Source organism: Odocoileus virginianus, chromosome 16 (assembly GCF_023699985.2).
Source record: "Odocoileus virginianus isolate 20LAN1187 ecotype Illinois chromosome 16, Ovbor_1.2, whole genome shotgun sequence".
NCBI lineage: Eukaryota > Metazoa > Chordata > Mammalia > Artiodactyla > Cervidae > Odocoileus > Odocoileus virginianus.
In genome coordinates this window covers 20,741,966-20,769,466 of record NC_069689.1, presented here as the reverse complement: position 1 = coordinate 20,769,466, position 27,501 = coordinate 20,741,966, and the positions used below count along the sequence as shown (strand labels likewise).

The 27,501-nt window shown below is 44.7% G+C and overlaps 5 protein-coding genes across 10 annotated transcripts in view; 3 read left to right on the top strand and 2 right to left on the bottom strand.

Annotated features, from left to right (window-relative positions):
* The first annotated feature begins 3,649 nt into the window (after nt 1-3,649).
* SERF2 (small EDRK-rich factor 2) lies at nt 3,650-5,447 on the top strand. Its single transcript, XM_020881439.2, has 3 exons — nt 3,650-3,760; nt 4,381-4,489; nt 5,108-5,447. The coding sequence occupies exons 1-3, from the start codon at nt 3,754-3,756 to the stop codon at nt 5,169-5,171; spliced, it is 180 nt and encodes a 59-aa protein (XP_020737098.1). The 5' UTR covers nt 3,650-3,753; the 3' UTR covers nt 5,172-5,447.
* Nucleotides 5,448-5,560: 113 nt separating this feature from the next.
* SERINC4 (serine incorporator 4) lies at nt 5,561-11,553 on the bottom strand. The gene is made up of 12 exons (XM_070477960.1): nt 11,005-11,553; nt 10,348-10,524; nt 10,001-10,179; nt 9,500-9,579; nt 9,178-9,271; nt 8,711-8,922; nt 8,285-8,380; nt 8,037-8,163; nt 7,581-7,653; nt 7,113-7,161; nt 6,820-6,973; nt 5,561-6,624 (listed from the first exon to the last, which is right to left on the bottom strand). Exons 1-12 carry the CDS (start codon nt 11,104-11,106, stop codon nt 6,429-6,431), a joined length of 1,539 nt encoding a protein of 512 aa, XP_070334061.1. The 5' UTR covers nt 11,107-11,553; the 3' UTR covers nt 5,561-6,428.
* Nucleotides 11,554-11,650: 97 nt separating this feature from the next.
* Nucleotides 11,651-12,961, top strand: HYPK (huntingtin interacting protein K). Of its 2 annotated transcripts, XM_020881438.2 has the most exons (4): nt 11,651-11,873; nt 12,211-12,266; nt 12,614-12,665; nt 12,804-12,961. In XM_020881438.2, exons 1-4 carry the CDS (start codon nt 11,712-11,714, stop codon nt 12,897-12,899), a joined length of 366 nt encoding a protein of 121 aa, XP_020737097.1. In that variant the 5' UTR covers nt 11,651-11,711; the 3' UTR covers nt 12,900-12,961. The 2 variants fall into 2 exon arrangements, with proteins under 2 accessions (XP_020737097.1, XP_070334060.1); XM_070477959.1 differs by lacking the exons at nt 12,211-12,266; nt 12,804-12,961 and having other exon boundaries at nt 11,684-11,873; nt 12,614-12,673.
* A 1,593-nt stretch (nt 12,962-14,554) lies between these two features.
* Nucleotides 14,555-25,761, bottom strand: MFAP1 (microfibril associated protein 1). The gene is made up of 9 exons (XM_020881437.2): nt 25,523-25,761; nt 21,747-21,966; nt 20,497-20,626; nt 20,039-20,226; nt 19,196-19,304; nt 18,932-19,092; nt 17,874-18,033; nt 15,370-15,459; nt 14,555-15,276 (listed from the first exon to the last, which is right to left on the bottom strand). The coding sequence occupies exons 1-9, from the start codon at nt 25,599-25,601 to the stop codon at nt 15,094-15,096; spliced, it is 1,320 nt and encodes a 439-aa protein (XP_020737096.1). The 5' UTR covers nt 25,602-25,761; the 3' UTR covers nt 14,555-15,093.
* Nucleotides 25,762-25,862: 101 nt separating this feature from the next.
* WDR76 (WD repeat domain 76) overlaps nt 25,863-27,501 on the top strand; it is a 58,801-nt gene continuing 57,162 nt past the window's right edge. Inside the window, exons 1-2 of one of the 5 annotated variants that reach the window (XM_020881428.2) lie at nt 25,863-25,959; nt 27,311-27,412. The gene's annotated coding sequence lies outside the window, so the exon portion shown is untranslated. Of the gene's footprint in view, nt 27,413-27,501 lie in introns of all 5 variants that reach the window. The other 4 variants (XM_020881427.2, XM_020881430.2, XM_070477953.1 and 1 more) reach the window with 4 other exon arrangements.

Genomic DNA, 27,501 nt, shown 5'->3' with positions numbered 1-27,501 from the left:
TCGGGTCTTACTTGTGGCACACAGGATCTTCGATCTTCATCGTGGCACGTGGGATCTTTAAATATGTCTCTCAAACTTAGCTGTGGCATGTAGGATCTAGGTTGTGAGTTCAGAGTCTTATCCTCTTGGACCACCAGGACAATTTCTCCAAAAAAATATTTTGAAGCTACACACTTTTGCCATTTCTGCTGCCACAATTTCAGCCCAAGTGACTATCTTCTGTGCCCTAATGTAATGGACATCTTTTATCTGTCTAGCATCCTCCTTTTCTGGGGAGCAAACTCTCTTTCTTTGATAAACCTGTTCCTTCCCCACACTAACCAAATGGTTAGCAGAACCAAATGGTTCTGCTGGGGGCTGCTCTCATTATATTCTGCTTCACAACCACATCCCCACCACAAAGGTGGGCACCTAAACCATCAGAGCTCTGACCTGGGGTTTTAAACACTGAATTTAAGGGAAGAGACTCAGAACTTCTCTCTTGGACACAGTGTGAAATTTGAGGGCAGGGACCATTTGTAGCCATTTCCTATCATGTCAAGGGATTGGGATCTGAGAGAACAGAGCAAAAATAAGAGATGGGGAGGCATCCCCCTGTTACTGGTTTTAGTTTACCCTACAATCATTCACGTTGCAGCCCATGTCCTAGTTTGGTTACGTAAACCAACAAATTCCCCTTTCTGCCTAAACTGATCTTAACTTCAATGATCTGTTACCCAGTTAGGCTTAGCATCCTGGATGTCTGTGAGAGCCTCCTGACTGATCTCCCCATTTCCATTTATCTGTTCTAATCCACTTTCCTCTCACAGAGTGATCTCTTAAAAAAAGAAATTTACATCCTGATGAATATCAGGGGCTGGGTTAAACTCTCAGCCTCACCCTTTACTGTCTGTGCTTCCTTGGGAAAGTTATTTAGCCTGACTGTGCCAAAATTTCTAAATCAGTAGAAAGGGGATAATGACACCTCAAAAGGTCATTGTAAGGTCCAAATAAGAAAAGTAAACTTAATAAGCACTCACTTAATGTTAGCTAGTAGTGGTATTAGCAGTAATGACTCAGATCATATAACTACCCTGCCTACTTCCTGACCTAGTTTCATACCATGCTCACCAGGCATCAGTTGGCTTGCCTATTACTTGCCTATACTATCTATTACCTATCAACTAACCCAGGTGGCATTAGTGGTAAAGAACCCACCTTCCAATGCAGGAGACATAAGATATATGGGTTTACACAGGTTCGATCCCTGGGTTGGCATGAAACCCGATCCAGTATTCTTGTCTGGAGAATCCCATGGACAGAGAAGCCCTATGGGCTATGGTCCACAGGGTCGTAAAGAGTTGAACACAACTGAAGCAACTTAGCATGCACGCATGCATACTTATATATGTATTGTATACATAGATAGAGCTTCTTCTTTTTCTCTATACTATATGTTCTATGAGTCTGGTGATACATATGTTTTGTTCATCACTGTAAACCTAGTGACTAATACAATAGATGGTACATCCTTGGTGCATAACACAATGAATATTTGTCCAAAGAATGAGTGACTTCTTTGGCAATTTCAGGAAAAGTTAGATTAGGAGTTGTGGCAATCAGCCTAGGTTTTGTTAGGATTGGAAACAGACTCTCGAACAAGGGGATAGTGTTGGGTAAGTTAAATAAGAGGAGACTGGTCACAGGGTTGTTCTACTCTCTCTCTGCTGGAGCTGATAAAGAGGTAGCATGTGCCAAGAGAGAAATTGCTTCCTCATCCTGCACTATTTCACTCATCCTTGGCTAGCTAGGCTTTCTCCATGGGGCTGGCTTTGTAGTCTCTCTAAATGCAAGGGGACCATGGGAACCTGGGGCTAGGAAAGCAGAGAGTCCAACTTCTTTTTGTGAACCGTGGTCTGTCTGTGGCTCTAGGTCTGCGATGCTGTCCCTATCCTTGAAGTCCAGTTTCCTCATCTACTCACTGTATATGTGGTATCCTTAAATCCCACCTCACCTCCTTCTCTGCTTCAGAGCCTTGGATCTCCATTTTCTCTAATTTAGTCCCTAACTCTCAACTCCAACTCCCATCCTGAGTTAAAGTGGAAGTACTTTCTCTACCCTCTGACTGTTGGCCAGTGACCATAGTTCTTCACCCCATGGGCCTCTCCTTCTGATAATAGCAGCTGGCTCTCCATGAGCCAGTGATCCAAGAGAGAGAGGAAAGCAAAAGTCACTATGTCTTTTAGCATCAGAAGTGATGAATCACCAGACGCTGTTTTTTTTTTTAAATTTACTAAAGAAATATGAATTTTGCATTATATCCTGCATTTGAAACTGATACAAGGAGTTCCCTGGAGGTCTTGTGGTAGGATTTGGTGCTTTCAGCCCAGGTTCAATCCCTGGTCAGGGAACTGAAATCCCCATAAGCACTGCAGGGCAGCACAACTTCCGCCCTCCAAATATGAAAGTTTCAAGTAATAAATAGTAGTAGTTCAGGTGATACCTGGGTATGGCAAAAATTGTGAGGATAATACTGAATGAGGTTTATTGTGCCCCTCCCTGACCCAGTTTCACGTTGAGAGAGAAGACAGTTTGTAGTTCTAGCCTCATCTTGGTTTTACTGTGGGCACTAGCTGGAAAGGATAAGTTGAAATTTACAACTAATCCTCTCCTGTGAGATTTCCTAAGCATTTCTCCTTTATCCAGAGAAGGAAATGACAACCCACTCCAGTACTCTTGCCTGAAGAATCCTATGGACAGAAGAGCCTGCTAGCCCCAGTCCATGGGGTCACAGAGTGGGAAACGACAGGGCAACTAACACACTTCTCCTTTATCCAGTAAATTCCTCACGACTGGTGGGGAGTCTTGTAGACATATTAGTGAATCTGGGAATGAGAGGGGGAAATCTAAGCTTCCAGCCCCATTCAACTGCCAATTAAAACCAGGTGTTGCTGGTAGATACAGTGTAGCGGAGGAAACGCCAAAGGAGAAATGAACATAGTATGTGCATCTCCCAGTCTCTGAGTCCCTGATACAAGGGCACAGTCTGCGACTTTGGGGTCCTCAAATGCTGCCAAGCTACATATTTAAAGCTTCTGTGGGCAAATGAACAGGGCCAAGATTTTTGTACATACTGGATGTGGCCGCGAATCTCTATATTGGAGTTTGGGATGGGCGAACATGTTGGAAGGCAGTTTGTTAAGTTGTCTGGTACATGATTTTGTGTACTCAAGTGTTCAAATAGATGGTTGGTTGGGAAGGATCCTAAGTAATACCGGCGTTTTGTTCCAGTCTTGGTAACAGCGCCAGTCGGACCAACTCAGCCCCCCCGAAGCCTCCCCAACTCTGTTCCCCCAGCGTTCCCTCCGGATGAGTTTGTGTCTCAAACCATCCCCGTATGAGGTCACTCTGCCAAGTCACGTGCCCGAGCCCGCGGGAGTGCCACATCGCCAGCCGCACCCCTCCACCTCCCCCTCGCCGACCCTGGTCACGTGAGCTGGCCTACTTTCGCTCCACCCGACCTAACGACTTGCTCGGAAAGCCCCGCCCCACGCAGCGCGCTTGGCCTGCGAACCTCCCCTTCTCGTCCGCCGGACTTCCAGCGTGGCCCGCGGCCACATGTGTTTCTTCCTGACCAATAGGAATCGGCGCCAGGGCGCGAAGGGGAGGGGAGTAAAAGACGACTTCGTTACGCTGCGAGAAAGGGGCGGGGCCTGTAACGTCGTACTGAACGAGGGGACGCAACGGAGGCAGGCCGGAGCCGTTGCCGTCGCCATGACCCGTGAGCATTGAGACCCTCTCTCCTTGCCCTTTTCTCCCCCTTTACCCTGAACACGACTGCTGAACCTCGGCATTGACCTCCTCTTGGCTTCCCCAGGGAGACCTTTCTCTGGGAGCGCTCTTTAGCCACCCTCACACTCGGAGCCCGGAAATCGACCCTTTGCCCACCGCTACTTCTTGAGAGCCTTCCCCCCCAACCCCCCGGCTCCTTGGCAGGCAAAGGCCCTCCTCGGTTCTCCGCGGTGTGGGAAGAGTTGCGCGCCTCTGATAGACCCAGAGCCCCCTACTCCGGATCCCTGCCCATCCCCCACAGAGACCCAGACCGTCTGCAGACACCGCCACTACCTGTCTGGGTCCTCATGCTGCGCCGAAATTCGAAACACGCCTCCAGCAGGCTCCTCAGAACCGTCCTCTGTCCACTCTCCAGTTTGACCTGCCCCGTGGCAGCTCCCCCCCCCTCACCTCCCCCGCCGAATCTGCAGCCCAGGCCCAGAAACGGGCCGGTGTCGGCGCCCCGGGAATGAAGTGTGGGAGCCTACTGGTGTCTGGTGAGGGGAGAGGGTCGCCGGTGTGCGGCCGGAAGGGCCCTCGCGTCTCATCTTTTTATTTTTTTTTCTCTAGGCGGTAACCAGCGCGAGCTCGCCCGCCAGAAGAACATGAAAAAGCAGAGCGACTCGGTTAAGGGAAAGCGCCGAGATGACGGGCTTTCTGCTGCCGCCCGCAAGCAGAGGTAGCCCCAGGGAGGGGAGGGGAGGGTGGGGTGAGACCTGGGTTTAGACCGAGGGTTGTACCTGGAAAAGTTAGCTCTGAGCTTACATCTGGACTAGCCGTGAGGGGCAGAGTGCATTGTTTCCAATAGGGTTTTATTCCTCTCACCCTCTAAATTGTTAGTTCACAGCGTTACAGGAAGGGACTGGGACGGGTGCTGCCCTCGGTCTGGTTTCTGAGTGCCCCCGGGTCTGACCTTAAGGGCAAGGGCAGGGAGTTTCACATTTCAAATGCAGTAGTGGTTATGACAGCCCCGTACTTTTGGCCCTCCTTGCTGTTCATTTGCCCTTCCTTCTCCCAACCTTCTCACTGGTGTGGTGGGGTGTGGTACTCTGCACAGAATAGCCTTGGGCCTGTGTGGCCAGACTTTTCTTACCCCTTGGGCAACAGCCAGATAGAGACTGACTGCCTTTTGAGCCTCAGCTCTCTTCCTCTTGTTCTCCTAGGGTGGGAATACAGCAGCCATATGCTGAATTTTGTCCCATCCACTTCCATCTTATCCTTTGTGCCCTTCATCCCCCTGCATCTTGTCCTTTTTGCCCTCTGGTACCTCCCAGTGCCCCATCATCTCTACCCCTAGGGACTCGGAGATCATGCAGCAGAAGCAGAAAAAGGCAAACGAGAAGAAGGAGGAACCCAAGTAGCTTTGTGGCTTCGTGTCCAGCCCTCTTGCCCTTCGCCTGTGTGCCTGGAGCCAGTCCCACCACGCTCGCGGTTTCCTGTAGTGCTCACGGGTCCCAGCACCGATGGCACTCCCTCTGCCCTGAGTCTGCAGCGGGTCCCTTTCGTGCTTCCTTCCCCTCAGGTAGCCTCTCTCCCCCTGGGCCACTCCTGGGGGTGAGGGGGTTACCCCCTCCCAGTGTTTTTTATTCCTGTGGGGCTCACCCCAAAGTATTAAAAGTAGCTTTGTAATTCCTTGAGCGCCTGGTTTGACTGGGGATTTGGGGGGATGGGGATGGAGGAATGGCTGCCCTTTCCCACCAAAAGGGAAGGGAATTTCATACTCTGAAAGGTTGTGGATATGTAGGCTAAGTTTAAACATCACAGAAAAATTCTTTATTGTACTGCAACAGACAGACAAGTATTGGGTGTGTGGTAGAGATATCCTCTTAAGAGCTGTAGGGACTTCTTTTTTGTGGTTTTTGTCACTCACTCAGACCTGAGACATCATCCTAAGGATGGAGTTGAGGTCCTGAGAAGGAAGGCTGCAAGACCTAAATTTATGCTCCCTCTTCCTCATTCTTCCTCACTTTGTTCCTATGCTTGAAAGTTGGCCCAGACCCTGCTGTTGACGGAGTTCCCATGGTTAGCTGCTCTCAAGTGTTCACATTCTCTTCTGTCATTCCTCATGGAATGAGGGTAGATTTTGTCTTCCCATTTCCTTTGACCTCAACATCAGGATTAAAACTGAGGGTAGTCTCTGTGCGCCTTTCTTCCTATGTCCTGGTTTGTTCTAGGGTTCTGGGCTTCTTACATCCCTGTACTCAGGGTTGGACTTCTGTTTTCCTTTTTATCACCAAAGGCAAAGCCAAGTAAGTCTTTGGTCTCCTTTGGTCTTTCCCTGCCCCCATCTCTACCATGAGAGCCAGGAATGAACTGGTGCCACACTGTCTGCTGGGTTAGCAGGGATTCCTGAGCTGCTGACTTGGAAACAGGCTCTTCAGCTGGGTTGAAGAAGTAACGGTAGCTCCAGTGAGTCAGATACTCTGCCCAGGGTATTAGGGTGTGTGTGGCCACTTTTTTCAAGTCAGATGTAACTACTGACTTCAACTTAAAGGGAGGTAACTTCCCATTGTGTCTTTGAGGAATCTGTTGGGCTGGACAGTTCCTGTGAGTTAAGACTTGGTAACTCCAGTTCAAGGGAATTCCAGTTTATGAAAAGTACCTAGATTGGATATTTGTCATTTGGCAATACTGACACGATGACAATGTCGCCTGAAGATAGGATGCTGGGGGTCCGGGGTTGGGGACCAACAGAATGGTGCTAGTAGCAGCCCCAGATAGAGGAGTACACAGGCCCAGCATGACGCAACCTTGACCCAGAAGGTAGCCCAGCTACCTGTGGTGAAGGTCTTTTCCAGCTCTGCTCCCTCATAGCTGTGGAACCGAAGTCTCTGGTTAGAGAATCTGCAGGGCTGTGACTTTCAGAGCTTAGAGCTGTCCTACTGCCCCACCAAAGAATATGGTAGACTCGTGTGTGTCTCGGGAGAACTCAGGACTGGCCTTGAAGTGCTCTTTTCCTTAAAACAACTAGGTTTTTGGGAGAGTATCCCAGGCCCCCCTCCATCCTACCTGAACCAGTTGGTGAGGGTAACCATGACATAAAGTGATGCAAGGAAGAAGACGAAGTGGAAGGCAGAATAGCTATAGGAAAGCTGCTGGACTTGCACTGGAGGAGCTGGAGAGGTCTCTTGGTCAGCTGGCCTGGCAGCCACACTGCTTGGCCCTGGAGAAAGGAAAGAACTGCTGGTAGCAGAGCTGCTCAAACACCTCTTCCTTCCCCCAGCCTCTTTCATGAAGGCATTTGCACTCTTTGGCATTCTGCAGAAATACACTTAGGGATCGGATCCTCATTTGACACTCACCTTCCTCTGGCTCCACTGTTTCAGGGCAGCAGAAACAGAGCGAGGGCTTCTGTAAAATGAAAGCCAGCATGTTTTGGAAAAAGAATGTCTGGGTAATAGTATAGGAAACTCCTCTTTAAAAAGATTGGTGTGGTGTGACAAGTGGAGGCACACCTGGGTTCAAATTCTAGCTCTAGTGTATGACTGGCTATGGGAACTTTGGTAAGATGTTTAACCTTCTGTGCCTCAATTTCTCCATTTGTAAAATGGAGCAAACACCTACCTCACAGGGTTGTTGTGAGGATTAAATTAAATGAGATTGTGTATGTAAAGTATCTAGCACAGTGCCTAGCATATTGTGGGTACTCAATAAAAGGTAACAGCAGCTAGAATCTGAGCATTTTGGGTAGAGGTTGATAGGATGTGTGTGTGTGTTGCTACGTGTGAAGGGGGTTGGGGTACTGGGGATATTGAGCTATCCATCCTCACCTGGAACTCATAGCTGTAAACCTTGACAATCCACAAGGGCCCAAATACCTCAGCCAGGTAAGAAGCCTCGTTGCTGAGAAGAGACAGTTCTCAAGTTGATAGAGTCAAATAGCAGGAGGGTTACCTGATGGCATTTACTCCCAGCTGGTCCCTGTTAGTAACTCAGGAGGGTAGTGATCTCCCAAAGCCCCTTTCCCCCCAAAATTTTGAAAGTTTTTCATGTGGGGCCCTGAAATCTTTTGTGCTTTTAGTTTCTCAAGTCATTTCCCCTGTCCCCTTCATCTCATACAGATCATCTGACGGGTGCTATTCTTAGAAATTGTTTTTGTTTATGGGGAGCTTTCCTCTTACCCTCCTTTAAAGTTTAAATAAACCATGGCCCCAGACTATCTCCTAACAATCCCTGTCCTTGTGAGCATCCTCCCTTCTCACACCTTTCCCTTGACACTTACGCACCAAGCAAAAAGCACGCAAGCATACATGATGCCAGCACTCATCATTGCCAGAGAAGTATCTGGTGTGTGGGATTCCATTTTACTCAGGCCAGGCAGGCACAGAGTGTGATTCTGTCCTTGAAGGATTACTGAGAAAGGGCAAGGCAACAGAAGAGAAAGATGATGAGAACAAAGAGCTAGGTATTTGGCAGGAGCGAAAAAGGTTTTAGCATGGGTAAACCTTGTTAAGAATCCAGGTCCTTTCCTTACCACTCTCTGGAGGACGGCTGGACAGCGCAGAGAATGTCAGGTACATGATATAGCAGCTGATGATAGAGGCTTGTAGAAGGCCAGAGCGAGGTTGCTCTGGGGAGAAGGGAAATCATTGCATTAGCCTAGTGGGTACTAATTTCCTTCACTGCTACCCTCACCTGTGCTTCTGTCTCCCCACCCTTTGGAGGAAGCAGAGAATTGGTTGAGATTAGGGAGGCAAATGAAATTTGCTATCTGGGCTTCCCTGGTGGCTCCATGATAAATCTGCCATGGGAAAAGCTCATGGACAGAGGAGCCTGGTGGGCTGTGGTCCATAGAGTTGCAAAGGGGTTGTATAGAGAGATGACTGAAGTGACTGAGTACAGTGGAATTTGCTATACTAAAGGCCCCCCAAATCTTTAATGCTGTAAGGCATGTACCTACTGAGGCGGATGCAGGGAGCGATGGAGAGGAAGGAGAGGAGGCCACAGAAACAAAGGTGCAGACTAAGCAGCATCTTGTTGAGCAGGCAGCCAGCTGGGTGCGTGTAGTGTTGGAACAGGAGCACGGCTGCTGCACCTGCCATGCTGTAGAATCCTAGGGTGGTCAGCAGCACAGCGAGGAGCCAGCGACAGTCTTGGGCTGCACCTGTTTGCCTAAGAGTGGGAGGTGGGCAGTGGCTTGGGGCTTCCAACTCTTGCTTTTACCAATTATCAGCTATTCCCCCTCTCCCAGAAGATTGGTGAGACTTGTCTATCCTACCTGGCCTAGAGCCATCATATTCCTGAGTTTTTCCATATTGCTTAATTGGAAGCTTTGGGATCATCAAGCTGTCATGTCCTTTGCCCAACCTGACTGGGTCTAGTAATGTCAGATTTCCCAGGGAGCCTTCAGGGTTATGTGCTCCTTACCAGTTCTTGTTCCAGGAATGAGCAAAGGCAGTAATAAGCACCAGCTGCAGCAGGATGAATGTGAAGCCGCCACATATGCCAATGTAATGCCAGGCTGCAGGTGAGGCACCAGTAGAAAAATGTAACTGATCATATCATTACTCCTGGTCCTCTTCCTACCCTATTTTTTTGGCTGTGCCTCGAGGCTTGTGGGTTCTTAGTTCCTCAAACAGGGATCAAACCCACATCCCTTGGATTGGAAGCATCTGGACTGCCAGGGAAGATTTTTTTCTTAGAAAATCTTTTAGCTTACACCTGCTGATCAGGATGAAATAGAACATACCTGGAAAGAGATGATCATCAGGGATGCAGAAGGCAACAGCACAGAGACCTAGCAGGAATAGCAGCTTGAGGAGCCAGAAACTGGTTAAGAAGCAAAGAAAATGTCTCAGAATAGGCAAAGGAGAAAGCAGAAATATAGGAAAGGGGAGAAGCGAGGCAACTTAGTAGAGGAGGGGAGGAGCCAGTCCCATGTGGGAGGGGCTGGGGACAGGCTGATCACAGCCTGTTCCAAACTCTGACACCTAAGTAACATCTGGACAGTGTTTTAGAGATGACAGAGGGTTTGCATATAGTAACTCCACTGTTATCTCCATTTCAGAAAACTAGAAGATCAAAGAGGGTAAGTGTGTTTCTTGTGGTTACACAGCAAGTATAGTGGAAGCAGGGACTTAAACCTGTTCTCTGTCTTTTTACAGTGCTGTGACTTCATCTGGAAATTTCCTTTACTCAGCTTGTGTCTACTTCCCTCCCTGTCCTCTCCCCACCCAGAGTACACACAGACCTATTGTGTAGCTGTGCTCTTAGGCTGGTGCGGGAGTGGAGGTCGATCAGCAGCACAGCCTGCAGCAGGTGGAAGGTGGCAGTTCCTGCACATACTCGGTATACAGCCCCAGAGCCGCTAAGCACTGGGCAGTGAGAGAGGCCAAACAGATGGGCACACAGCCCTGAGGGCATCTGGATCTGGAGGGGAGGTACATGTGAGAAATGGCTGGACAAGTCATGCACAGAGAAGTACCTACTCGTGGGTATGTCCACTCATGTGTCCCCTACTCTCAAGCCAAATCTCGTTTACCTCAGACTTTTCTCCTGTTATCCTTTCCCACTGCAGCCCAGCCTCCTCCCACGTACCCCATGTGCCTTGCCCCAGACTCTTTCCATCACTGTCCTTGACAGCAGGAGGCAGCAGACTGCTGAGGTGCCCACGTGGAGGAGGATGTAGAAGAGGCGGCTGCAGGGAGACTCTGTGAGAGCGGGCCACCTAGAAGGGCAGCAGCAGGTACAGGGAGCAGGCCCGCAGCAGGACACCTGAGGGCAGAGCGGATGCAAGGCAGCAAGGCAGAGATTTGCTGAGGATAGGCTTACATTAGTACATTTGCGAGGTAAACCCATGAGGCTGAACTCCTAAATATCCCCCTCCCCTCTCTCCTCTCATTTAGGAATTCTCAGACTGTCTGGTTCCAAGCTGTTTAGGATTGCTTTCCACTGACCTCAGGTAGAGCTTTCATCATAAGAGATTAACATAACTGGCAGAACTTCCTAAGAGCCTGTCACATCTGACCGCTAATATTTCCCAGGACCTAGACATCTGGTACCAGGAAAATAGGAGGAGAGGTTTAATGATAAGTAGTCTTAGATCCAAAGAAGCAGAAGGCCTCAGCAGCAAATGGCAAGTCTGCCATGTTTACCAGCTCCCGTGGGTTTTCCTCCACAGCTTCAGCCACCATTCCCTTCCCCTTTTCAGACAGCTCTTGCTCCAGGGAGTTCTCTGCCCACGTACCCTCTCACCTGGTAGAAGGGAGGACTCACTATGACACTGTTGACTCCCCTGCGTTGCGGTGCCAGGCGGAGGGAGGTGTTGGGACTTGTGACCGCTTTTGCACCCACCATCCTTCTACCAGGGATTAGGCCCAGGTCCACCAGATGGAAGGCAGATGAGAAAGTAGAAGCTTTCTTTCGTCCTCAGCCCATTGGACTCCTGCTGTCCCGGGCTGTTCACCCAGTTTAAGGCAGAATGGGGAGGGATACCAGGAAAAGAACACCGATCCCCCGGGTCATGGAAAATGCAGATACCCTGTGAAACTACTTTCTTCCCAGGGGCCTTGGGCTACTCAGGCTGTTCTCCCCAGATTAGGGAACAGTTTGCCTATCTGGTCTGTAGATTAGCATTCTTAATTGGTTTAGGATTAGACGTCATTCATCTTGAACAGAGTTCCTTGGGGTGTGTGGGCTGGACCGAGTTTAAGAAAGGCTGGGATGGTCTGCAGTGGTGACGGGTTAGGTCTGGGACACGGCCTGGCATAAAACACTGTGCAAGCCCGAAAGAAAGCCCGAGAGCCGAACTGCTTTGCTTGCTGAAGCTTCTAGAACCAGCGCACTAAAGAAGGTGTGGCCCAGGGCCAGCTCCGCCCCCCATCCCGGCGGAAGTTGCGAGTAGTTGCCGGAAGTCGTTCTAAGGCGGGGCCGGGCCTGTGGGGCGGTGCGTTGGGATCGATATGGCGACGGAGGGGGACGTGGAGTTGGAGTTGGAGACAGAGACGAGCGGTCCGGAGCGGCCTCCGGAGAAGCCACGGAAGCATGACAGTGGTGCGGCGGACCTGGAGCGAGTCACCGACTATGCGGAAGAGAAGGAGATCCAGAGTTCCAATCTGGAGACGGTGAGGTTGGCCGGGCAGCGTGTCTGGGCAGGCTGAGAGCAGACGGGGCTCGGAGGCCGAAATGGCAAGCCTGGTTCCAGGAGGGGCCCGCATCCCGCTGGTGGGAGGAGGCGAGAGGGAAACTGAACCGTCACTCGGCCCCTCCGCTTGAGAAAAGGAGCTTGATGGACATGGGATTTAAAATGGGTCTCATGTGCGCAGAATTGAACTAAACGTAGACCCGGGTTCCTGGTTCGCTCGTCATTATGAATCCACACCTCACTCGTTTGTTACTGGTATTTTAGATTGTTAGGAATTGTGAGTAGCAGAGCAGTAACTAGATCTGTCTGTCCCATAGGCTATGTCCGTGATTGGAGATAGACGGTCCCGGGAGCAGAAAGCCAAACAGGAGCGGTAAGTCTTACCTACCCGCCCCACTCAGAAAAAAAGCCATCGTTAGGCTTTTGTACTTAGTACTGTTCTTCAGCTCTATCACCAATTTCTGCAGACCTAAGATTTACGACTTTACAGTTTTGTTGGTGGAAGGAAAGACCTCCTGGCTACACCTGCCTGCTACAAATATTCCAGGGGATGGGGTGGGATGGGATGGGATGTTAGGCGAGGGAGCGGGAGTCCTTACGTATTTTCAGTCAACAATGTTTATCAAGTCATTTATTTGTAAGGCACAACTGGGAATGATCCTTTCTGGGAGTTTATGGTGGAGGTAGAAAATGAGGACTAAAGTACCTGAATATTTTCAGGGAGAAGGAACTGGCAAAAGTCACCATCAAGAAGGAAGATCTGGAGCTGATAGTGAGTAGTAATGCGTGACTGTTCTGTGGGTGGGGAATATGTCTTTTGTTTGCTCAAACAAGTGGAGTCCTCACGTTTTGCTGGCACCTTATTGCCCAGGAGGAGACTTCGGTAAAATCATTGATCCTTTTCCTGCAGATGACAGAGATGGAGATCTCCCGAGCAGCAGCAGAACGGAGCTTGAGGGAACACATGGGCAACGTGGTGGAAGCTCTTATTGCCCTAACCAACTGATTTGGGTTTTCTCAGACCCACTGGATTAACTTATTTCAATAAAGATGTCTTTTTTTTTTTAAGTTGCAGTTTTATCATTTTGGACCAAGTATAATATCATATTTTGTTGTGGTAAGTTTACATCTTGGAGTATAAGCCTTAATGAACCTATGTTGAGGATTAGTGTAGAAGAGTACCTCAGGTTCAGATGTTAGGTAGCAGACCAGGCTCATTCATATGACTAATTCTCGGCAATATTCAAAGTGCACTTAGCGGCTCAGTAAAGTTTACCCCATGGCATGTGTCTCTAGGGTAGCTCATCAACAGCTGAAAGGCCAGCACCTGTCTAGGAGCCACTGCATAGAGATAAGTCACCAAGCCAGTCCATAAGCCACTGTGAGTTCCAGTTCAGGTCCTGAGGTGGGAACAGGTAACTACAGTAAGAAATTATCAAAGGTTATGTCTTAGAATTAACTTATGAAAAGACTTTCATTTAATTACTAGTTTAATTCTGAACCACAGCACTTACACCTTAAGATTCCATCTTCTAACCTAGAGAGAAAGCAGTTTAAAAGTTGATCAAGTTTGGCCAAATCACCCTTGCTAAACTTCTGTTTCTTCAGCTGTAAAATGATACATAGAAGTGATGAGCAGGTACAAGTAGCTCTTTCTTTTATTTTGGCTCTAGGATAATTCTTAGATTGTATCTCCTGGCACATACAAGTGACTTATATACATCTTTGTGTTTATTACTTCATAGTAATTATTTGCAGTCATATTTTTATCCTAGGACATTTAAGGATTTATGAATGATTCTGCTAGTGGGGTATTTAAAGATTGTGAAAAGACCTTGCCCTTCTCATTTTTAAATGCAATATAGAGATAAGTCTTCCCACTGGTTATATGTCATTCTTTATAACCCCTAGGCCTCCTAATATTCTGCTGTATGCAGGGTGGTTATGTAGTACATACTAAATGAAAAATTTAACTCTGCCAGTGATATCCAGCATGATGTCACTACATTGCAGCTCAAGAGCACTGTGCCCTCCTTGGAACATGAGCCGGGCAAGCAGATACTGGTGTGCTGCTTGGATTCCGTGTTTTGTGTGTCCTGTTTTGTTCTATATACATCTACAATTTAGACAGCAATGACAATCACATACTTGCTCACGGAGTAATTCTAGGTGCCATTTACAATATAGGTTGTGTAGCATCTGTGCTTGTTCCTGAGATGAAAGGGTATGATTAAAATGTGAAACATCCTTTGCCTGGCAATTCCCTACTGTCTTTTTTTTTTTTTTTAATGCTACATTATAGTTTATTGTGATCCTAATTCAATCCAAGGTGACAGGTGAAATCATCTCTGCTATATTTATGTTTCTAGGGCAGCACCAGTTGAGGACAGCGATTGCCTTTTTAAAACACGATTCTGACATTAGAAGATTTCTGTTCCTCCATCCGTCATGTTTGAGTCATCTTGAATCTCATGATCTAGAGCCAGGCTGGCTTATTTCTGTTCTGTCACCCCACCCCAGCCATCAGTGTGTCTGACACCCTCTCCGGGTCATCTTCACTTCCCCAGAGAGGCCAGGTAGGCGTACCAGAACAGGGCCACCAAGTTTGCAAAAAGCACCCGGAACTGCACAGGGATATAGTTGTTGGTTAATAGGTAGCTATTTGTCAGCTTACACATTTTATTTCTGATATGCTAAAAAACCTCTTGGTGTATGATTTTTTTATTTCTTGACACTTGCACATAAATGGATCAAAAAGTATGTTTGCCTAGAAAAATTTACCCAAAAATGCAAAACAGGTTTTCAATGACTTTAGACTTCCTGTAGGGTAGAAATAATACATTGTCCACTTACATGCCCATCCATGTTTCTAACCCAAGCTCAGCTGGAAAAAGAAACTTGGAACAGTCCCAAGTGAATATGGGAAGCCAGAGCAGTAATGACATTCAAGATTTCTCAGAAATAGTCCTAAGTGGGAGCCTCTAATCCTACCTGGACAGTGCTTTTTTTCGGGCTTCTCAGCATGAGTCCAAACCTCACAAAGCACTTTCAAAGACTGGGTTTGCCCAGTGCCACAAGTATGGCAATAGGTTCAGCAGGCTGGATACAGGGGCCATGTGAATAATAGTAAAAACAAATCAAGGACCAGATGCTGAGATTTCCCCTTGTGTCCCACAGCTGGAAGAACAAGTAGTTGAACTCTAAGTAGTTTTCCGCTTCTTGGCAGATGGTCGTTCAAATACATCTCGTACCCCGGCTGCCTTTTGTTTAAAGAACTTTGTATTTTGGGCACTCTCTTGGCCCCATGCTGAGTCAAAGGAGGTGGTGTCTTGATCCACGAGGTGGGTGTATTTGGTACGACCAGAGCGTCCAAAGTTCTTGACCTGTATGGATAGATGATGAGTTATACCACCAGATTTATCATGGTCCAGCCTCAATACGTTACTTTTCTCTCATGTCATTAAGGTTCCCCATACCTGCATGACTTTGGGAAGAATGGTTTTGTTGAAATGATCCTCCAGGGTAGGTGCGCTGAAATCTCTCTTGTATACTTCTTCATCCTCATCCTGTAAAAAAGAGTCTTATCAATCTTGTGGTTTTATTTCTTATGTATATCTCATTTTTCAAACCATTTAAAATTATTTTTATTTATTTATCTGGGCTGCACTGTGCAGCATATGGGAGCTTAGTTCCCTGACCAGGGATTAAACCCACATCCCACCCTGGCAGTTTAAGCGAAGAGCTGTAACCACTGGACTATCAGGGGAAGTCCCTCAAACTACAAATTCATTAAATTTTACAACAAAGGATAAAAAGAAACCAGAGGGCATTGAACCTACTGAACCAAAAGCTTACATCAAGTTGAGGAGATGATACTCCTTTTTTCCTTTGTGTTGTCTTTCTCCTCCTTAAATGTAGCTAATTCTTGAAGGTTGGCTATATTCTTTTCACTCAATATGTTCATTCACTCACATGATTTCAACTTTATACAGGCCTCTCAAATCTCCAATCCTGATTCTTCTACTGCCCAATATATATCTTAGGTATTCTGTTGGGATTTCAAACTCACAACTAAAGTGAAAACCACATCCCTGAAATTTTCCAAATCAGCCTTTTCCTGACTTAACTTCTGTAATAGGACCAACATTCTCTCTAGATTCTCATTACTTTGGTTATTAACAGTTTTTGCCTACAATCAACTTTACACATTTCATTAGATTAATGTGTTTCCTAAAACACAACCCTCATAATACCTTTGTCCTGCTCAAAAGCTTTCAGAGGTTCTCTCTTTTACTAAATAAGCATAATTCCTCTGTGTACTAGTCAAGGCCAAATGCTACATAGCCTTAATGTACTCCTTGCCTTTACAGATGATACTTTCTGCCTCCATTTCTTCTGGTTCCTTTCTTCCTACCACCAAATGTTAGAAAGTCTATACATCTTATGTGTCATCTCCTTGATATCCTTTTCAATCCTACCAAATATAACACCTCTCTCTTCAGAAGTCCTTTAGTACTTTCACTCTTTCTTATGTTACAGTATCTATTTGCCTTAGCTCTATTGTAAGCCTTCTGAGGGCAAGGAGCTATGGCTGTGTTAAACAGTACTACCCTTCATACACTAAATGCTCAAAAGGTTTATCTAATGAACTGTATAAAACAACTATAGAGTAGTTTCAAATCAACATATAAATACAACTGTAATGTGATACAGACCATAAACATATGTACTGAAAGAATTAAAACAGTACCATCTTAAGGAAAGTTTCACAGAAGGGCTGAATCTTTTAACAGAACAGTTTTGGGATACTCTGTTCCCGTCAGCTCTTGAAAGACCCAATTTAAAGGTAGGCCTTTCATGAGACCAACTTTTCTCCTTGTTAGAGCCTGAGAGTCCCTCATTTAATCTCAGAAGCCATTTCCACTTCACCTTCCTTGTCTAGATGAGAAGAGTTGACATTTGAGTATGTGCACCAAAAGACTTTCACATGAACCTTCCCTTATGTATCTTAGTCAGGAATGCACTGGTTCTCTGAGGAGCTTGATTATTAAAACTGTTGAAATGCTAAACAATGATATTTTATGACTTTGAAGCAATCTAAGAAGTAATTAATAATCTCCACTGACTCCTATCTAGAAAGCTATGTGGGCTGGAAAACTGCATAATAAGCAAACATTTCCTGCTGACTAGATAGACTGATTTCGGTGGGAGAAGAATAAGGAATCCTCCTTATTTTTAAAAGTTTTAAAATTTTACTGGTATCTACAGCAAAAGGCAGGAATTTAGCTGCGGTGGAGATACTTAAGGTTTGCTAAACAGCATCTGTAAAAGCTAGATTACTTTTTGATACAAACTTCTTTAATATCAGGAAATAATTTAACAAACCACATGCCACTGGAGTAATAAATGCCATCAATTCTCCCATTTCCTTTCCTGCTATCTCTCTATTATGGAGTTATCACTAGTGCTAATCCAAATAATTTGGAAGCAGTCCTTTTCATTTTATACAGGGTTAACAGACTGCTGTTTTGACTTTGGTTTTTATATAAAGAATAAAGATCATGGCATTACAAATAATGGTTAGATAATTAACAACTTTCGGGTCAGATTTAGTCACTTTCTGTCCACTGAGAATGAAGTGAATTAAACCACTCAAACATGAGTTAATCTAAAGCTCTTTACAGAGCTTGGTTTTCTCATAACCAAAATTTCTCAGCTATGAAAAATGATATCTAAGTGATTTGGGGGACCTAAATAGTCTAGTCTAGATCACTGTCTCTTTCAGTTCCTCAATTCTGCTGTTACATCATTTCCTCCTGAGAGCTGGGGCCAAATGACAATAGTTGTTGCCATTTCTGAAATCCTGCTGCCAATGCTTTCCTCTATTTAGTTTTATATTCTTCACAGGCAAAAAGCAAATGAGAAAGTTGACCACTGGTAGGAAAATGGGGGGTTATTCCAGTCTCTTCTCACTTCTTACCATGAAGAAGGCACCCCGGTGATAATACTTCTGTAGGAACTTGTATTTGCCCTTAACGGCTTTGTTGGTGATGACTTTGCCATTTGCCCGAAGCTCAGCTCGCCTCTCTTCCTCAGTTAGGTTTCTCATTCGTTCAATTTCTGCTTTCTCCTTCTCAAGTCTGTTCAGAGAATGAAAACTATTTATTTCATTTTAGTTTCAGAAAGACCCACTTATCTAAATATGACACAGTCCCACCTCCTTTCAAGCATTATCTATCTTCATCAATTCTGGTTATGGTTAGGAATTAAGATCGGAAGTTTAATAAATAAAAAGGTCAGGTAGTCTTCATTATGCACGGAGACCAGGTACTGCAAACGTCGGAAAGTTGATTCTAGTCTTTTTGAGGTTCAGACATACTACTACTGCTTGATTTTATAACATTACGAATGTCCCTTCCCTGAAGAGCCACCTTTGTTTTAAAAAAAAAAATCAGAATTTAATTCTGTATAAGACTTGACTCGTATTTCTTTAGTAATGTGCTTACATGTCACAAACCAAAGGTTACCATCATTAACTAGATTGCAGCAGTTTTAACCTTTTTTGGGAGGTGCAGAGTCATAGGTCCCTTTTCTTCAAAAAAAAAAAAAAAAGCATTCCTAGTAGTTTTTAGGAATGGGTGGTGCAGCTCCAAGATGATTTTGCTCTAACAGTGAGTATGGTAGAGAACTGCTCCCAAAATTGTGAGAAATAATTGTTTTAAGTCACATACTTTTGGGTTGGGTTGTTATGCAACAACAGAAAACTGATTAAAGCTAGTAAATAGTTTGTGTCTACCAGGAAACTACTAAAGGGAGTATCAGCTGCACTTTTATTGTGGAGAAACACTGACAAAATGTGTTTCTCTTCCCTGATTTTATTATAATAAGCCACATTCCAGTTATGGGGAACACACCTAGCTGTAGGAACCCTGAAGAAAGCTAGAATAGAACTCACAGTAGGTGTGGAGCCTGAGAGCTACCCTACTAGGAACATGACCACCCAGCAGTATTAAGCTCTAAGCTCATCCCATTACTCACGCTTCTCTGTCTTCTCTGTCCCTCTTGATTCTCTTTAACTCCCGAACTTTCCAGGCCTCATATTCCTCCTCATCATTTTCATCATCAGTATTGAGTGCATCCAGGGCAGCCAGAGACCGCTTGTTCTCCTCCAGCTCTTTCTTGGTTTCCTCCTCTACAATCTGGATAGGGAGAACAATTCAACTGTTGGACTTCCTTATTCTCCCTCAGACAGACCGAAACACACAACTCCTCACACTCAGTCCTCACAGCCACGCCCAGCACCTTGAGTGTGTACTTGCGTCTCTCCTCAGCCATGTGTTTGGCCTCCTGTTCCAGCTCCTTCTGTTTCAATGCTTCAGCCTCACGTTCTTGAACCGTCACCCGGTCCTTCCTGCAGCACAGAGGTCCTGTTAATTGCCCAAAGTCCTTAGAGTGGAGCTCTTTGTTCCCTTAATCAAGTCGCATTCAAAGCAGACAAAGCCAAATGGTTTCTGGCTTTATTATTTGCAAAGAGCTAAAAGTGGGAATCATTTCTGGTCTTTAGAACATCAAAATCCCATCATCTTTGAACTGCCTGAATATCAAGAAACCTGCTGGACTATAGGATTTCTAGCCATTAGGAAAGGAATAGGAATTTGCTCTTAAGCTTGATTTTGTATTTAAAATAATGTAAGACCTTGGCAGGTATGTTTTCTTTAAGTGGAAAAGGAGATGTGAAAACTAACTCAGACCATCACCAAGATGCGCGCGTGCTCAGTCGCTTCACTCGTGTCTGACTCCTTGTGACCCCATGGACTGCAGCCCACCAGGCTCCTCTGTCCATGGGATTCTCCAGGCAAGAATACTGGAGTGGGTTGCCATGCCCTCCTCCAGGGGATCTTCCCAACCCAGGGACTGAACTCATGTCTTCTGCATTGGCAGGTGGGTTCTTCACCCACTGAGCCACTTGGGAAGCCCAGCACCAAGCCACTCCTCAGCAAACACTCTGCTGAGCTGGGGCACCGGGCAGAAGACTTCACTTAGTGCCTGCATTTCAGAAGAGCATGAGCGAGAAAAGAGGCTTCCCTCTTCAGACCCAGAAAGCAGTAATTATGTGGGTTCAGGCCAGGTCTGTGAAATACTTACTTCCGAATGAAGACTGGCTTAAGGCGAGGCTCCATCTCATCCTCACTGTCTGTGTACTCCTCATACTCAGACTCTGATTCGGACTCCTCCCCAGAACGTCCCTCGTCTTCCACCTCCATGACTTCCAGCTCTTCATTTTTTCTCTCCTGTGCTCTTTGGCGCATCATGCCACGGCGCCGCTCTATCTCCTATCAAGTTACATGTCCAAGCCAGTCAGCCAAACGGCCTGTGCTCTGCGGTGGCTTTTTATTCTTACCTCATCAAGCTCAACAAATTCTGGTTGAGTAAATGCAACTTAGTACCACTCTGTTTCAATCCTATCCAAAACAAGAAGGGAACACTGGATCTGACTTCTGCCAAAAGCAGATTATCTTATGCTTCTAAGGGCTCAACAAAGGAGCACTGGCCCTAATTTCTTCTTCCACCCAGAAAGAACTTCCCACTTTCCTTAATCATACCTCTTCATCAATCTCTTCTTCCTCTTCTTCACTGCTATCTTCTCGTTCCATGCGCCAAGGATCTCCTTCTACTTCGGAGTCACTTTCTCCAACCACTTCAGGTTCCACTATTTTCCGGTGTCGAGCCAACCTGAAAGACAGTGTCCGACTGTAATACCAGCCTCACAAAAACAACCTCCCTTAGTCACAGAGCACCAGGATGTGACGTTTCCTTTTACTAGTACTGAAGCCTCGAGATTAGGAAACTGAGGGGCAGATTAAAGAAACTAACTCAGTGTCAAAAGAAACAGTCAAGTTGGACCTAAGACATTACATGTATGCTGAGGCACCCTGGGGCACTGGACCAAGCTTAGATGGGTGCCCTGGGATATACTGTAAAGCTCAAAGTAGTTGACTTTCAACAGCAGATCACATTATGTTTCCTTTCAGTGGTATCGTATCTTTGTAAAATTGTTTTTTTGGGGGGGCTGCTGTGATAAAAAGCAAGTTATGCATGAAAGTCAATATAGAACTGGAAATGGGTGACAGTGTCAATGTGACTCTGAGGTTTGAGAAGTTGTCAGTGCCCAAGAGGCACACAAACCCCAGTATTAAGTAACTGTGATTATATAAAAATGAAATAAAAATCTTTTTTTTCTTATAGGTATTAAAGTTTTCAAGTACCTAAGTTGCTAGGATATAAATATTTATTAAATCATTTGGCTCTAACTACTTAATAAAATAAAAAGAACTGTTTGGGCCCACAGGCTCTGTGAAAAAACTCCTGAGACAATGTGAACTGTGAAAGTTGGGAACCTCTGGCTATTCTGTAAGGTAATGTCTCAGTCAATACAAAATACACAAAATCCCTTGTTGGGAGGGTTCCTTTTCTGATGTGAGACCACTCATCAGTCTTTTTCTCCTACTTCATCGGTATCATTTCTCCTCATTAGCTTTTAGAATAATTACCTGGAAAAGATCAATTTCTCAAATTTTAGAAAACATCTCTGTGCTAAAAAGACCCCTCAACAAACCAACCAGCGGTCTGTGCTTTCAGTCCCCTTAGTGAGTCATTTTCCACACCCCACTCTGCTTCAGTTTCCTGACTGGTGAAAGCGGGGATAGTCATGCCCTCATAAATCACTGTGGATTACAACCGTTAGTAAATTAATGTACCGGGGACAGCACCTGGCACACAGTAAGCATCAGCGATTAAAGTATCAGCGATTGTTGCTGGGTTCGCTCCAGGGTAACACAGCCCTCGTCATTACCTCTCCTCCACGTCTTCACTAATACGGTTCTGCAAACGCCGCAGCCGAGGGTCACTAGATGAATCCTCCTCCTGTTCCTCCGGCTCTGCTTCTTGTTCTTTGGCTTTCTTAATGAATTGAAACTCTTCATCCTCCTCATCTGAGGACTCCATAGGGGCATAGTCTGGCCTCTTTCCCGACACATAACGTTTTACCTTCACTTTTTCCATCGAAATCTCACCTGGATAAGAGACAGAACTTACGTTTCAGTAACCTCTTTCCCAATGTCCTTCAACCCTTGGCCTTTCCAGGTGACAAAGCCCCGTATTCCTGGCAAACCAAGTCCAAGCAGGAGAAGGAGCCCTGACCCAACCATCTATTCAACTACATCTTTTTCCTACAAAGGCCAAGTCATGAGAAGGCGTTCCTGTGAACACCAATGCTAATGATAATGAGGTTTAGCTTGGGTACAGTGAGTGGAGGAAGGGTGGGCAGTGAAACAATACAAAGTCCTTCCTAATAGGGAGACTACATCCACCTTAACTATATGCTTAAGTGAATTATTTTTAACAGTGCCCAGCACACAGTAAGGGTGACCTAAGTGGGAATATAAGACTGAAATGGTGTTCGGTCATTTTTTTAGTTCCTCAAGCTATTTCTCTGGCAGTCTCTATATAATCTATTACCACATAACTCGATCTTCTAATGTTTATTTCTACCTTTTCTTTTAGCTTATGTGCTACCAAACCTGCAAGAGTAGATTATCTGTCATTTACAATCCAATGTACAGAAAAACACTGAAAACTAACCAACACATTTTCTAAGATGAATACAACCTGGATAACCAAGCTGGACAGTTCAAGGGAAAACTTTAGGTGGACTTCACTTACATGGATACAGGCAACATAAAAACTAACCAAGAAGCCTCTCTAAGCTATAGGGACATAATTAAGATTTAGCCCAGGACTACAAGGATGGCCTAACCTTAGAAAATTAACAGGGGAAAAAGTAATGTACTTTTTAAAGTTTATATACTTACAGTCACACAATCTTAACAATAGATATAGCAAACATTATATTTAATGATAAAATATTAGAAGCACTCCTTTAAAAAACAGTGGGCATCATCAGGTTGTCCCTATCATACCTTCTAATCAACAATGTATTATGGTTTCAGGGCAATAAGAAAAGAAAGAGATAAAAGGTAAGAATTAAAAAGGAAGAAACTTCCACAATTTGCAGCCAATATGATTACTTACGTAGAAAATACAAGATAACCAGAGAAGCTTAAAAAATTCAAGTAGAAAGGTGTATAAATGCTAGATAAAAATAAATGTACCTGTACATTGGCTACATATAATTAGAAAATACACTTTAAAAATACTATGTACAATAGCAACTAATCTATAAGATACTAAGGAATAAATTCAACAAGTGATGTGTGAGGCTATAGGAGGAAAAATATAAAATATAATTGTTTTAAAGATATAAAAGATCAAAATAAATGAAGAAATGTATCACGTTCAAAGATGAGAAGACGGCAACTGTGCCCAAGTAAATCAATAAATGCGTGCTCTATAATTTTAATGTAATTTCATTAAAAGCTGTCCCCAGGCTGATTCTAAAATCATATGGAAGAACAGGAGGTCAAAAAGAGTCAAGACAATTCTGAAGAACAAGGTGAGGTAAAAGACCTTAACAGACACCTTGCCAAAGAAGATATACAGATGGCAAATAAGTATGTGAAAAGATGGTCCACATTTTATGTCTTCGTGCATGCTCTGTGGCTTAGTCATGTCCGACTCTTTGCGACCCCATGGACTGTAGCTCGCCAGGCTCCTCTGTCCATGGGATTGTCCAGGCAAGAACACTGGAGTGGGTTGCCATTTCCTCCTCCAGGGCATCTTCCTCACCCAGGGATCAAACCTTTGTCTTCTTCATTCGCAGTATTTTTTTTAAACCACTGAGCCACCTGGGAAGCCCTTATATGTCTTCAGGGAATGCAAATTAAAAAAAAAAAATGAGATGCTGCTACACACAGAATGGCCAAAATCCAGAGCTCTGACAATACCAAATGCTGATAAGAATGTGGAGCAATAGGAACCCTGATTTATTGCTGGTGGGAATGCAAAATGGCACAGCCACTTTGGAAGCTAGTTTCATACAAAACTAAGCATACTCTTAGCATATGATCTAATTTCTGCTCTTTGGTATTTATACAAAGGAGCAAAACATAAAAACCTGAACATGGATATTTATTGTAGCTTTGTTCATAACTGTCAAAACTTGTAAGCAACCAAGGTGTCCTTCACGCAGTGAATGGATAAGTAAACTATGGTACTTCCAGATGATGGACTATTACTCAGCAACAACAAAACAAAAAGAGCTATCAAGCCATGAAAATACATGCAGGAACCTTAAATGCATATTACTAAGTGAAAATACTGTGTGATACCATAACAATGGATATATATCCCTGTACATTTGTCCAAATCCATAGAATGTACATCAGAGTGAATCTTAATGTAAACTACTGACTGAATGATAAATGATGTGTCAATATAGATTCACACTATCCTAGTAGAAATTTTTACATAAGTGCACTAAAGAGACATGTTTAAGCACTATTTGTAAAAGGAAAAAAAGTAACAAAACGACAACTAAGTGTCCCTCAACAGGGATCAAACTGTGGTTTAATTATACAATGGAACTTATAAGCAGTTAAAGGGCTTCCCTGGTGGCTCAGAGGTTAAGAATCCACCTGCCAATGAAGGAGACATTGGTTTTATCCCTGTGTAGGGAAGATCCCCTGGAGAAGGGAATGGCAACCCGCTCCAGTAATCTTGCCTGGGCAATCCCAAGGACAGAGGAAACTGGTGAGTTACAGTCCCATGGAGTCCCAGAGTCAGACAGGACTTAGCGACTAAACAACAAGCAGTTAAAATGAATGAATAAGATCTTCATGTATCCAAAGGACACTTCTCCAAAGTCATGTTGATTTAAGAAAAAAAACAACAACAAAAGGCAGAATACACAAAGATAGAATACTGTATACTTAAAAGATAAAAAGAACGGACATTATTTTCCAAATACTTTACTGAAAAAACTAGGACTTTCAGTCTGACTCCCCAAACAAGTACAGTTTTCCTTCATCCATCTGCACTCATAAGAATCCTACTCATCCTTTAAAGATCAAATACTCCAATCTGAAGCGATTACTCCTTCTCTGTCCTCCCAAAGCATTTCGTTTATATTAACTATGTGACAGGTTTTATAGGTGGGAAAGACCACAAACTTGTTCAGAATGTGCCTCTTTTTGTATGTCTCACATCTACAGACTACGAGTTCCTTACACCAGTTTTACACCATTTTGTATTCAATTTAACAAATACAGTCACTGCGATGGCTGAAAGGGATAAAAAGTTTTAAGATAGAGTTCCTGCCTCAAGTAGGAATGTAGTAGATGTAGTAGACGGAGGTGGACACGTAATTACAATGATACGAGTTATAAAAGCACCATAATCAGATAATGGACAATGAAATGCCACACAACCCCAGGCAAATAGCGGGCATTCACTGTATTAGCTTAACTTATTGGTGGAGAGCGCACACAGGTTCTACTAATAAGATGAGTTCTAAAAGTAGCACCACGATCGGACCCGAACTTGACGGGGAAAGTCGAGGAAATAGGGGCAGGGTCTTAAGGATCGCTGGGGATAAGGTGGTGGGCCCGGGGTAAGTTTGGAATATGCTGGCGAAAAGGTAAGATCGGACTGGAAAATCGCTCAACACAGTACCTTTCTCATTGCGAACCGGGACGGCCCCAGCCGTTGACTGAATAGGCGGTTGCTTCATGAGTGAGCTTGGGACCGACATGTTGACGACAGTGGCGGTGACTCCCGAAACTCGACTGATTTCAAAGTGAAGAGCTACAACGTCAACGAAAAGACAAAACCCTCTCCTCCAAGGACCACTGGAAATTGCTGCGCGACTGATAGAAACACCACCCACGGCAGAGCTAGAAAAACCGGAAGTATGCGACCAGAGGATTGTGGGATTGTGGAGGACTTCTAGACGCCTACGACTAGAAGGCGGAGTCTGTTACTGCGCATGTCCATAGGCTGCTCTGGCGTTCGCAGCCTCGCAGTGTTTGTAGTCGTCTTCCGTGTGGGAATGTGGGAAGTTGGTTCCACTGGGATTTGCTGTTAAGACTCTGCGACGAGGGAAGTCTCAAGTAAAGGTTTTGTTGGTTAGGTTGGTCTGAACCCGAGTATTATAGGGTAGTGATGAATAATGAAACTCAGGAGATAATGAACTGCAGTTTGTTCAGGTTGTCAAATTTGAAAGCTCAGAGTTTAATCGGAATAGAAATCCCGTTAACAGCACTTGATTAGCTCAGTTGATGAGGCTGAGCGGATTGTGGTGAGGTATTTTTTGGTCACTTGAGGGCAAGTGGTGGTAATTTAGGCCAGTGGCAAGAGAAAAAAAAAAAAAAAATCCCCCAAGCGGCTTAGAATAATGTCTGAAATCCGAACACTATTAAGCTTTCCGTTCTGTCCATTTCTTGAGACTGCCTATTACAACATATTCCTGGCTGGAATGTTTGTATATGGGTCCGTAAGTAATTATTAAGCACTTGTGTTTAGGTCACTTAGATCTCTCTAAGGAGTATGGAATATTGTTAAAAGGCTCGTGTCCTTGAATTTTATTTTGTAAGCCTTAAAGGGTTTATAGAATAGGAACAAATAACCCCAATTTTCTAGGTGGATCGTGTTAAAAAAAAAAAAGGCTAGTTGGTAGAACACATGTACTGTAGAAAAGATTTTATAACTGCTGTGTAGGGAGAGAAGGGACAGTGTGAGCAATTCTTGAAGTCCAGAAATATGGCATATATCAGGCTCTGTTATTATCAGTAATTTTTGAGTCTGGGAGTGAATAATTGCTGAAGGGAACTTTCCTGAAGGTACTGTTAGTAGCATTACTTCTCAAGTGGTTTCACCTGTTCTACAATTGTGGCTCAGCTGGGAGAAATACATTTGGGCAAGTCTCAATCAAAGAACAGTGCACGACACAAATTTTGAGCTACAAAGTACTGTAAAAGTAGAGTTGATAGAAATTTGTATTGTAAATATATCAGCTCCAAAACTATGCTATCCCGAGGGAGTAAATCTAATGGGAAGGCAATTCTTTCTGCTCTTGGCAACCCAGAAAATAGAAAACAACAACAACAAAACAACTTTTAATATGACAATGACTATAAGAAATACACTGTCCTAAAATCTTATTTGTGGTGCTTTGTGATACAAATATTATTTAAGACTTTCCCCCTGTCCTTGGACTTTGTAACGTCATCACTAGAATCTTAGTTAACTGGTGGGTGAAGTTTTAAGCCACCTAATCAGCTCTTGGGGGGAAAAAAAGTCAAAATGCTTCCCTTCCTAGGAAGAAGAGAATACGGTAGCCACAGGGCATAATTTTTTGGTGGGGGGATCACAAGGAACCATCGGGTCGAGGTAAAACCGGCAGGTTGATTTCATTTCTTCTCTAGTTCATCTGGCAACTAAGTGCCCCTGAATCTTTTCCAGGCTCACATTGCTAGCCGAGGTGGTTTTTCTTTAGGAGAAGCGCAAGTGGTTTTCAAAGTAAGATACAGGCATCAGCAGCGTCAAAAACCACCGGGATCCAAGGTAAAAATGTCGATTCGGTCCCTTCGCTTCTCTAAAGAATTTGAGTTTGGGGTGAGGCTGGCAAGCTTGCGTACCTCGGCGAAAATGTA

What these genes read in the sequence shown, in the direction of transcription:
- HYPK (XM_020881438.2), top strand. Translation starts at nt 11,712, where the DNA reads ATGGCGACGGAGGGGGACGTGGAGTTGGAGTTGGAGACAGAGACGAGC. An exon ending in AGAGTTCCAATCTGGAGACG is followed by an intron (nt 11,874 to 12,210) that starts GTGAGGTTGGCC and finishes TCTGTCCCATAG; the next exon opens with GCTATGTCCGTGATTGGAGA. An exon ending in CAGAAAGCCAAACAGGAGCG is followed by an intron (nt 12,267 to 12,613) that starts GTAAGTCTTACC and finishes GAATATTTTCAG; the next exon opens with GGAGAAGGAACTGGCAAAAG.
- SERINC4 (XM_070477960.1), bottom strand. Translation starts at nt 11,106, where the DNA reads ATGGTGGGTGCAAAAGCGGTCACAAGTCCCAACACCTCCCTCCGCCTG. An exon ending in TGAGTCCTCCCTTCTACCAG is followed by an intron (nt 10,525 to 11,004) that starts GTGAGAGGGTAC and finishes CTCTGCCCTCAG; the next exon opens with GTGTCCTGCTGCGGGCCTGC. An exon ending in TTTACAGCTATGAGTTCCAG is followed by an intron (nt 7,162 to 7,580) that starts GTGAGGATGGAT and finishes TTCATTTTACAG; the next exon opens with AAGCCCTCGCTCTGTTTCTG.
- SERF2 (XM_020881439.2), top strand. An exon ending in GCTGCCGCCCGCAAGCAGAG is followed by an intron (nt 4,490 to 5,107) that starts GTAGCCCCAGGG and finishes CTCTACCCCTAG; the next exon opens with GGACTCGGAGATCATGCAGC.
- MFAP1 (XM_020881437.2), bottom strand. Translation starts at nt 25,601, where the DNA reads ATGTCGGTCCCAAGCTCACTCATGAAGCAACCGCCTATTCAGTCAACG. An exon ending in AAGAAGAGATTGATGAAGAG is followed by an intron (nt 20,227 to 20,496) that starts GTATGATTAAGG and finishes GTAACTTGATAG; the next exon opens with GAGATAGAGCGGCGCCGTGG. An exon ending in ACCGGGGTGCCTTCTTCATG is followed by an intron (nt 15,460 to 17,873) that starts GTAAGAAGTGAG and finishes TCTTTTTTACAG; the next exon opens with GATGAGGATGAAGAAGTATA.